The sequence below is a fragment of the Rosa rugosa genome, chromosome 4, assembly GCF_958449725.1.
Source record: "Rosa rugosa chromosome 4, drRosRugo1.1, whole genome shotgun sequence".
Lineage (NCBI taxonomy): Eukaryota > Viridiplantae > Streptophyta > Magnoliopsida > Rosales > Rosaceae > Rosa > Rosa rugosa.
The window spans coordinates 14,138,239-14,149,358 of record NC_084823.1 but is presented as its reverse complement, the minus strand read 5'-3'; the positions used below and the strand labels follow the sequence as shown (position 1 = coordinate 14,149,358).

Sequence of the window (11,120 nt, the reverse complement as noted above, 5' to 3'; positions counted from 1 at the left end):
AAATCGTTCGAACTAATTCCACAACTTCTCCAAGCTTCGTACTCGCTCCTACTATCGTGAAATCATTTCTAAAAATCCATGGAATTTAATTTGGATTTTTCGGGGTATTACATATTCTCATTAAAATACTGATTTTTGCAGAAAAGGGTGGATTGCTTTTTCACATCGATCCTATATTTAGCTTTTTGTGTGATTGTCCAATACCATTGAGTGATTGCCCAGTACCTCTTCAATTTATCAATAGTACTCATGATTCCACAGTCTGGTTCTGCATATTTTCATTCTACATTAAAAGGATGAGCCATTATTGTTGAATGTAATGTGTCATGCTATGCATTCGGTTTTGTGCTTGATCCAATGTCTTGTATGCCGGGTGTTTCAGTGGTGCAGTGAAGATCCTTATTGTTGAATGTATAGAAAATTATATTAACTGAAGATCCTTAAATTCTTGCCGGTCATGTGTCCAAGGCCTGTAGTGCATGCTGAAGGCAAAGTATTGTTGTGTTAGTAAGGTTCCAAATGTCACTGTTGCTTCCTCATATTTGAAACTATCGTCTTGACATTCTTGTTCATGAAAGCTAAAATTATGTTGATCTTTTTGGGTTTTATTTTTATCATAGTTTTTCTTGTCTTGGTGTTGCAGAGAGCAGATCTCCCTCTGAAGAATGGGACTTTGCTTCGGAGGTAATCAACTTTAAAATTTTCTGCTGTGAATTGGTTCTTATAATCTAATGTTCAACCTCTAAACATCATAACTCAAATTCTATTAGTACCTTTTTTTTTTGAAATTTTCCATTAGCTAATTGTCATTCATTGTCTTTTTATCTTTTTCTGCCGGTCAAAGTCATTCATACGGTCAGTTCTCCTGATTCAGTTTCTTCAACGCTAGGTATTAGGCTGGTAATATGTCACTTGATATGAGTCGAATATTTAAAATTTTGAAGAAGCCAAAGTGCTGTTCCCCCTAACCCACGAGAGACTAACAACTTACATCCTTGATTGGGAAACTGGGGGAGAACTAACTACTCATCAGTAATGTAATGTTTGCCAATGATTAATGCTCACTTCTAGGCTTAAAAGCACATGTATCTTTGTTTCTGTTCTCACTGAGATGTTTTATTTTTCCAGAAAAGTGTACTTTTTGTCATTGAAAATTTAAAAAACATCACGCTTTCTGTGTTTCCATGACCTGTTCAATTTATCAATATCCCATCGTTCCATTACGATCTGACCGAAAAAAAAAAAAGATATTGAAATCTTTTCAATTGCCTGAATGTGCATATAATTTCACTCTAACTACAGTAAAATGGAAGAGCCACATATTCTTGAATGTGATGTGTTATGGTATGGTTCTGGTATTATGCTTGATCCGACATGTCTTGTGTGGAGGGCATCTCAAGGGTGCAGGTATATATGGACAACTACATTAACTGAGGATCCTTAAAGTCATGTGAATCATGCATCTAATTAGCTAGTTTCTTCTGTATGAGAAAGAGGAGAAGAGCATAGATTCCGTGTCTTGTTGATAGTGTGTGAATCTATCTCATTCTACGAGACATCCAACACTTCTAGTGACCAGTGTAGAAAGTGACCAAAACATGCATAGTCATCAAATTATATAGGAGTTCTGACCATGTTCTCAAGATTCCATTAGGGCTTCCAAATACCAGCTTGCTGCCTGTGTCTTTCTTCTCCTTCGTCCACCTCTTGCATATCCAAGCATGGATCTGATTTCGACATGCATATCAATTCATGTCTGTATTAGGGTCTAGTGTTATTTGTATCCTAATAGACTCTGACCTTTCTGAAAAAAAAATAAATAAATTATTTAGTTTTATAATTTTTATCTCAAAATAGGTAGGTAGATCTTCCTTGTTTACCTTGGCTAGATTCCCTTGGGAATCAAGATCTCTATCAAAACGTTACAAAAGCCAGTAGATTACTATCTTGTATCTCTTCAGCGTCTGCAGTCTTTTGAATGTTGTTTCATTGCATATCTTTCCTCCTCTGACTTTTCAAATTTATTTTTTCATCAGAGGCCTGCCCTTTTTGCAAGATCGATGGTTCAATAAGCTATGACTAAGACAGATCTTTCCGCAGGTGAGTAACAATTGCAGCCAATTAAGTCAGTGCTGTCCTTTTCACGCATTAAGTTATAATTCTCTTGATCTGAAATCTTTGCCGCATGTTTTGGTTTGAGATTTTGACCATTTATTCTTGAAATTTCTTTATTTCCTTTTATTTTCCGCTTCTAAAAATGCTGCCGATGTTAGCTAATGACTGGTAATATATAACATAAGGCTTATCAGATAGTTGAGATTTTTAAGAAGTCCAAATGCCGTCTCTACTCCATAACCGATGACAGCATAAGAGGTATTTGCAATCTTTTTTTAGAACAAGGGAAGAGCTACTCAAATTTGTTTTTCTGCAAAAAAAATTGTTAATCCTGGAAGTTCAGAACGAAATTTGTTGAGTAGGTGTTATGATAGTACTGTTATCATAATGCTGCTAAATTAAACTGCTGCCTGCATGTGAATTTGTTGGTTTTAATATAATAATGCTGAAAACATCATGGAGATAGGGAGAGAAGTGTATACCATTCTCAATTTCAAATCAATGTGACAACCTCAAACAATCACTAAACACTTTCGGTCAGATTGCAATTCTGATAGACCAATACACCCTGACATTCCATTTTTTCATGACCGCTCTACTTCAGGTTTTTACCTGCCATTGTATCTTTTCATTTGTCTGAGTGTAAAATCAACACTTCGTGATTGTTTCAGGAAAACTGTCTGGTAAATGCTTGTGGCAACAACTTAGAATGATTTTTTAGGGCTGTATAAATTTTTGAAAGTTTCACATGTTAAGGTAAAATAAGATAAAATAAAATAAACTTTACTTTAGAATGATTGTCATCTTCCTTTCTTACTTTGTTGATAAAATGGCAATGCAAATTTAGGACCTCTTATGAGCTTCTTTGCCTTCTTGCAAAAGATTAGTTTAAAAAACCTGGACTCGATTTTATGGGGGTCAATTTGACAGGTTTTTCATTTTCTTACTTTGTTTTGTTGACATAACATTGCAATACCTTTTCAAGTATTTAAAATATATCATAAAATGCTTAAATAGTGCTAACTGTTTGATTATACTATGCTGCAGCTTTTTGATCGCTCTGGTCCATTCTATGGAGAGCTAGGTAGGTTTGTATTGAGGACATTGGGAGTCAGAACAAAACCCAAGATGGGACCTCCAGCAGGTCCCAATGGGCTTCCATTCTCTGGGCCCGGCGGTGCACCTGAGAACCGAAACTACATTGAGGGACCAAAGGCCGCTCCTAGTGGTTCCTGGGATAATGTTTGGGGAAATGATACCAGTAAATGATGAGGTAATACAAATTATTGTCATGTGAATCTTTGCTTCCATTCAGAGAAACAGAAGAGAGACGGAAATGTCACCCGACTCCTCATTTTTTGTGAAAATCTGTGCGAACATGTTCGTCGGAGTCAATTAATATCTGCAACTCATACCAAACTCGGTTTGTGGGTTATTAGATGGACAAGGAAGTGATAGAAAATAGTGTATTTTTTTTTTTTTGAATAGGCCCACGGGGCGAGAAAATATATTCATTACAAGCCAGAATAGGTCATTACATACCCTCCCGCTGCCATTTAAGGGCATAGACAAACAAGATCGTTAATGGTAGTACCCACAGTGGTACATAGAAATAGACATACCTATTATACAATCAAATACGTAGAGATAGCGGAGATCCTCCTTTGGTACTACTCCAGAGGCGCTAGAGGTACATAGAGTGCATGGAAATGCATAGCTTCTTAATACAAGGAAATTTATTGTAATTAGCCTAACTAAAAACAAAATAGAGGACTAGGGCAGAAAAACCCAGCCCAAATCACTCTGCCGAAGAGGACAACCCAAGAAAAGAGGCCCAAACTCAGGCCCAGCAGAGAATAGCACTCCCCAAGCCCAAGACTTCATCTTCCTCGCTGAATGGCGACTAGCACAGTTCCGGTGCAATGCCAGTGGTCCCCTCCGCGGCGACCCAACGACGTCCCGACTCACACCGCCGCGATTCTTGTCGCCACACCCTAAGCCGCGATGCCCCACACCGAGACACGCCGAAACGAAACCCGCTACACTACATCGTGCCCCGATCTCGGATCCTTCCCCGCCGCCCAATCCCATGGACTCGCCGGACCTGGAAGTCCCTTGATGAGGCGCGCCATCCTTGTGCACACAACCACCGCACGGAAGACGACTTCGGGACTCGTCGCCAAACCCATCTAGCCCCGAGCCAAACCCTTTCCTTGAAGCTTCCAGGCAGATAGTATCACAATCCCATCCGGCAGCAGCTCCTTACCAGCAAGGCGAGCCAACGCCAGGCATGAGCGTCACCGGACGAGAAGCAAGTGGAAACCCTAGACGCAGAACAGTCCGGGTTTTGCGGAGCAAACGATCCGAATAAATTTATTCTCATCCAAGCAGTTGTTCTTTTCTGTTTAATAATTGTTTGTGGGTTTTGTGTTTTTGGTTCAGATACGCAAGAAAAGGTGTTCAACCTTGCATTTTGTATATTCTTGAAGTAGTCATCATAATTACTTCTTGGTTTCTAAATGGGGTTCTTATCTACTTCTGATTATTGGTGTCTCCGACGTTGGTTGGCTCTTCATTTTTAACATCTAATCAAAGAGCTTAATATTGCTTATTCCTATGCAGATTGCAGCGAGTGAAGGAAGGGAGAAAGGAAGACTCAAACAAATAAAAATTTCAATGATGAATTGTAACAAAAATTGTTCCCTTTCTCTTTCTGCCCTATTCTGTAATGAACTTTGGCTTAATTACTTTGGAGTTTAATTTATAAATGAGAAAAGCTGGAGTTTGTAAGCTGTGATAGCCTTAACTTTATGATCCCTACTTATTTTTAACTGCATTTGTTATGTTTTTTTTTTTTTTTTTTTTTTTTGACGAATAAAAACATATATTAAAAAAAAAACAGAACAAGAGTACAACAGAACCTAGCCAACATCAAAACCCGGAGGAACAAAATCCTGGGAAAGGATGATAGAACTATCAACTGACAACAAAGCTAAAAAGGAGGAAGGTGGATTGGAGACCCAATCAACAGGACACATCCTCCTGGAAGCCAAGGCTGCGACAAAGTCGGCTGCCTGGTTGGCTTTTCTGCTGGTCCAAAGCCAGGTAATTGAGGTAAACGACTCGGCCAAAGAACGAATCTTCCAAATCAAAGGAGCTGCTGTCCAATCTACAGAATATTTGGGAAGGTTGAGGGCTGAGATAAGGGTAATGTCTAGCACACTTGGGGTTAAGCTACTTTGAAAATATTGGGATGAAACTAAAAAGCCTAGAGGGGGGTAAATAGGCTTTCCCTACAGAAACCACAACTTTTCCTTAATTCAAAAAACTCCAGCAAGAAACGTTAAAGGATTGAAACACAGATATGAATCCCTGAATATAGCAGTGTAGATAAAGTGCATAAAAGAAAGGTAAACACAATCACACAGCGATCAAGAGACACCAAAATTGTTTGCGCAGTAAAAACCTCAAAATGAGGAAAACAACTGCGGGGCCTTAACTCTCTAAAGCCCTAGTGAAAACCAATTCACTTAATGGAAAGATACGAGTTCTCTTACAAACAACCAATAGCACTGACCTCGGCTATACTTACCAGACACATTCTAGAAGGCTGTATGATCACGTCTTCGTAAATCTTCTCCACTGATGAACTGCTCTCATTGGTAGGATTGATAGGTACTGACCTCGACCTTCAACCTTCTTTGCACATCAACAACTCCAACTGACCTCGAGAGTACTTGATATGCAGTGTATGATTGATAAATGAAAAAGTGTTTGACTCACCAATCTACTTTAACATGGAACAAGTAGATTACTGATACGATTTGAAGCACATCACTATTCAAAGATGAATGACGCCTTTTTCTAAATCACAATGGATGAATACAATCTTTTTCCCATCAAAGACCCCCACAATGAATGCATTTTATTGCTGTTTATAATATGCAGACTCCCCCTAAAACTTTGGACAATAAAGACACCAAAACCTAATTGACTCCTTATATGGAAGGGACATATTCTAAAAAGATATTCTACAAATAAACATGATTTTATCCCTAATGAAAAAGATAGACTTAACTGAACAAATCATGTAGAATAAATATCCTTTTACAACTTAATGACTGACAGCAATAATGCACAAAAGATCTTCTAACTAAAGAAATCGAACACAGACCAACTCACATATTCTGACCTAACCGGGATTGCAACACATGCATCAATCCCAGTATGCATAAAGACACAAAACGTATGAGATGCATATGCAATTACCTGTGAAGTACCTTGAGGAGTCAACGGAAGCAGTGAGTCTTTTTTTTTATTCGACTAGGTCTTCACTCCAATGATTGGCACACTTCTAACTTAGACCTAAGACTCTAGGTTTTGTATTAGGAATGCCAATATACAATAAAATCTATACTAACAATCTCCCCCTTTGGCATTCCTATACAAAACACTAATACAAACCACCAATTGTCAAAGACCTCACATCAAAGAGACAACAATAACTCTCTTGAACTATGCTCTTCCTACTTCAATCAAATCCACCACTGATGTTCTTCAATGCAATTCACCATTGATCATTCCTGAAACACTTTTAACAAACAAACCAGTGAAAAGCATGTAACACATAGAATTAGCCCAACTTCTCCCCCTTTTTGTCTAGGAATGACAAAGGACACCAACAAGATAGAATTACCATCACCTCATGCAGCGAAAGACCATGAACAATGGATGGTAAAAAATAACATGGTGGAGTTCATATAGTAAACTCTGAGCTATAAACCACAAGAACCGTATTCAATACTATCGCATGAGAGAATGATGCCATAAGAAACCTAAACAGGCATGTTGATTAAGAGGCATGAAACCGTACCAAAACTCCCAATTCATATATAGATGCAATCAACATTCATCCAACACTCATTTTGAATCATCCAGAACGTGAAAATTAACAAGTAGTACTCATACTCCCCCTTAATCGATTCATCTAGACAGAATGAAGAAAAAAAAAAATGATCATGATCATGATAACACACAATAAGGTGAGAATATTAGTCGCAGAAGTGAGAGGGAAGAAAAAGCATAGCATTTAGAGAAAGTGATTTGATGACTTCTCAAAGACAACAATGGGTCAAGCATAAGGAACACTACACAGTAATCTTGAACAACAAGCATTTAGACACAAACTGGGGCTAAAGCACCTCTTAACTTTGTGGTAAAGTGATCAGAAGTCAATATGGGGCTTCAACTTAACCTAGGATCAACCAGAATTAGAGTTCACCGACAAACACTACTTTTCGTTTCTCAAGTCCTCCTTATATCACCGTGTGGGCTCATACATTTTCTTTTGAAGCCTTCCACACCATTTTTTTTTTTGTTTTTGCTGCGACTCATGTAGCGAGCCTTATGTCAGTGGCTCCCAAACCAGTTGGTTTTAGGGCACTAAGTGTAACAAGGACACTCCAAAGGACACATCAACTCGAGTCGATTAAGAGCAACAAGATAAACCACCGGGAGACCAAGCCATTCCTGTTTCTGCCCAATCCTCATATCGTTCGTCACGACCGAGGCCTGTTTACTTTAGAAATAGCCTGGCCAAGCTCCATATTGCAATGAGTATATATAAATATATATATATATATATATATTTATTACAGGAGCATAGAATTACTAACAACAAAAAATGCGCCGTGGGTGAAGGACTAATCCCAGATCACTTAGAACAAGATGTTACCCCCACAAAGGACTTAAGTGTGCAAGTGAATAGCAAAGTGTGGGAGAGTGAACCAGCCATAATCTTTGACTAAAACCTGAGGTAGAAAGAAGAACATATAGTGCCCTGCAACTTGGACCCATGATCGAAAAGGAGAGTAAGAATCAACGATCTCAATCTAAGATCAATTTTCCACCAAGTACTTCAGGATTGAAATCTCACATGCAATCATAGTAGAGACAATTGCATTCTGCTGAAACTAATTTTTTTTTTTTTTTTTTTTTGTCTAATCTAAATGAAGGCACACAATGAACATGCAGAAGTTATAAATGCAGATGAACCTATTGAGGGAGAGTATCAGACTATCAGTCCTGAGAACACACTCCAATAGCATTTCTAGGTGACTCAACACGAGCATTGTCTAAGATCAATCAATTGATATTCGGAAGGCACGAACACAAGTTCCAGAAAATTTCTCTCAATCATGTCACAAATAAAATGTTTTCTCATATCAATGTGCTTTGTGCAAGAATGTTGAACTGGATTCTTATAGACATCATTATATCAATGAGACTCAGATTATCACACAAGATGATAAGATAGTTTACTTCCCTGGAGGATGACCATATAAATTTTGACCATTTGCTTCCTCCAAAATCTCTCATTGCTCCAATTGTTCATAACCATGTAATCTATGACCTCTTCATGTCCCCTTATCTGGCATTCTTGATCTTGATTTCTATAACTCTTGTTCATCATCGATTTCTTCACAAGGTCATGAGACTGATTAATCTACAAGTTGAGTGTCATTTATCATTTGTTGGACCTGCATCACTTCAACACTCACAAACAAAACACCCATGAAGCATAGTATGGTATAGATTAGCATAGCCAAGATACACAAAACTAATTAGTTAGCAATGAATATTGATCAACAAAATACATCATGGCAACCAATTTCATCAAGCAAGTGACCATCAAACAAGGATAACCAAACAAGATTGTGCAGCGGATTATACACCATTGAAACATTAAAACTTCTTTGAACCAAGCTCCCCCTATGCGAATGCTATATGCAAGAAAAAGTAAAAATGAATGCAAGATGAACTAATGAACAACACCTTTTTTTTTTTTTTTTTCAAAAATAGAATGCATACAACTCATGCTAGCTAGAAAAGACTCTTTAAGAAAAACAAAACTTAAAAGACATGATGTAGTCCTGTTCAGGATTGAAGTCCTATATGCAATCCTAAAATAAATAAATAAATAAACAACAAATCACTTACTTATGCATCTACACTACATGGACACTAAAAAAAAATCGATCATGTTACCTATCCAAAAACACAGAGGGAAGTTCAATCACCTGTACGAGAAAACGTAGGGTGATGAGATTCTTTTCTTTTCCAAATTTGTTTCATCTGAGGCATACAGGACGCTGGGATTGAAACCAAGTGAGCAATCCTGCCAATTTCTCTCAAGTGTTCTTTCAACTTTGTCTGCAGAGAGAGGTTTTGATTACTCTTTCTAGGAGTCCAGACCCTTTGTGCATTTCTCCGAAGATAGTTACACTTAGGTCTGATGTGACCTGGAGTTCCACAATGGTGACAAATAGGGGTGAACTTTCTAGACAAAGAATGATATCCAAGTTGCGGAAGAACATAATTCTTTGCTAAACCTGAATGTCTATCATGCTCACTAGAACTGAACTCTCTGCCTCTTCTATCATTGACATTTTCAGGTTGAAGGAAACCTGAACTCTTTACAAATTTCAAAGATTTAGAGCTCTCACCAGAACTAAAACCTATGCCCTTTTTGTCACCTTCAGATTTTCCCATCCCAATCATTCTAGACACTTTGTCTGACCCAATTGAGAATTTAGAAAACTTTTGCTGAGACTCTTTCAACTCAAGTTCAAGGCTTAATTTTTCAGAAGCAAGTGAGCCAGCAAGAGTGGCCTGAGCATTCAAATTTTCTTCTAAAACCTTGATTTGACTAACGAAGTCAGACCTTTCAACCTCCCATTTTTTGACGCTAGACTCCAATCTCTCTTCAACCTCCGTTTTCTCTCTCTCTTAATCAAAACAATCTCTTCACTCAATTTTTCATTTTTCTTAAGGATTTGTCTTGAGGCTTCATAAAGCTCCTTGTACTTACCATTCATCGCTTTATCTGAATGCTCCTCATCGTCTGATTCATCAGATGATTCATTATGAAGAGTTGAGGTAAGTGCAATGTTCTCTTCTTCATTTTCAGAGTGAGTATCAGACTCACTATCACTCCAAGTGGACCTTAAGGCTTTACCCACACGTGAGTTGTACCTTTTGTTTCCACAATCAATCGCTAAATGACCAATCCCACCACACTCAAAACATTTAGGTTTTTCATTAAATTTTTTCTTTTGGGGATATTTACTATTTTTGGAGTTCCTCCCATAGGAGTTGTCAGAAGCTTGACCTTGTTTTGAATTAGACTCAGAAACACTTTTTGACCCTTGACCAGAGGAGTTCCTAGACTTAAAGAATTTCTTGAACTGTTTTGTCAAGTAATCCAAATCTTCAGTGCTAACCTCAACATCTTCTTCCTTTTTGACAGAGTTAAACGCTATATTTTTCACCTTTTTTTCTGGTTTAATTCTCATCTCAAATGTTTTGAGATTGCCTACAAGTTCATCTAGAGAATAGGTGTCAATATCCTGAGCTTCCTCTATGGCTGTTTGCTTGGACTGAAAGCTAGGTGGAAGAGATCTAAGGAACTTCTTAACAATACGATGTTCTTCAAATGGGTCACCTAAGCTATGACACTGACTTGTCACATTGATAAGTCTAGCATGAAAGTCATCAACTGACTCATCGTTCCCCATTGTCATGTTCTCAAATTCTAAGACCAACCTCTGAAGCTTTTGTGCTCTAACTCTCTTGTTGCCCTCATAAGTAACCTGGAGAAGATCCCAAGCTTTCTTGGCAGTCTCACAATGACTAATCCTAACCCTTTCCTTTTTTGATAAGGCAGTGAATAAACTATTCCTAGCCTTAAAATCATGATTACAATCACGGACCTCTTCCGTACTCCACTCTTCCCTTGGTTTAGGAATCATTTTGGCCCCCGAAGACTCAGTAGCCTTAGAATTTTCAGGTTTGGTTGGATGAACCCACCCTGTCTCAACAATCTTCCACATATTTTCATCTTGAGAGTACAAAAATGCTCTCATCATAATTTTCCATTGGGAATAATCTTCCCCATCAAACCAAGGTGGACTGTTAATTGAACCCAAGGCTCGATCTCGTTCCAT

At 38.0% G+C, this 11,120-nt stretch overlaps 1 protein-coding gene and 1 long non-coding RNA gene across 2 annotated transcripts; one reads left to right on the top strand and one right to left on the bottom strand.

The window, feature by feature from the left end:
* Window positions 1-231: 231 nt before the first annotated feature.
* LOC133742561 (uncharacterized) lies at window positions 232-3,570 on the top strand. The gene is made up of 4 exons (XR_009862622.1): window positions 232-512; window positions 644-684; window positions 2,037-2,100; window positions 3,163-3,570. It is a non-coding gene; the product is annotated as an uncharacterized LOC133742561 (long non-coding RNA).
* Window positions 3,571-9,186: 5,616 nt separating this feature from the next.
* On the bottom strand, window positions 9,187-11,120 carry LOC133744386 (uncharacterized). Its single transcript, XM_062172504.1, has 2 exons — window positions 9,986-11,120; window positions 9,187-9,902 (listed from the first exon to the last, which is right to left on the bottom strand). Exons 1-2 carry the CDS (start codon window positions 11,118-11,120, stop codon window positions 9,187-9,189), a joined length of 1,851 nt encoding a protein of 616 aa, XP_062028488.1.

Excerpts from the sequence above, each read along its gene's own strand:
- LOC133744386 (XM_062172504.1), bottom strand. The coding sequence starts at position 11,120 with ATGGAACGAGATCGAGCCTTGGGTTCAATTAACAGTCCACCTTGGTTT. Across the intron at positions 9,903-9,985 it reads TTCAGATAAAGCGATGAATG|AGAGAGAGAAAACGGAGGTT; the intron begins GTAAGTACAAGG and ends GTTTTGATTAAG.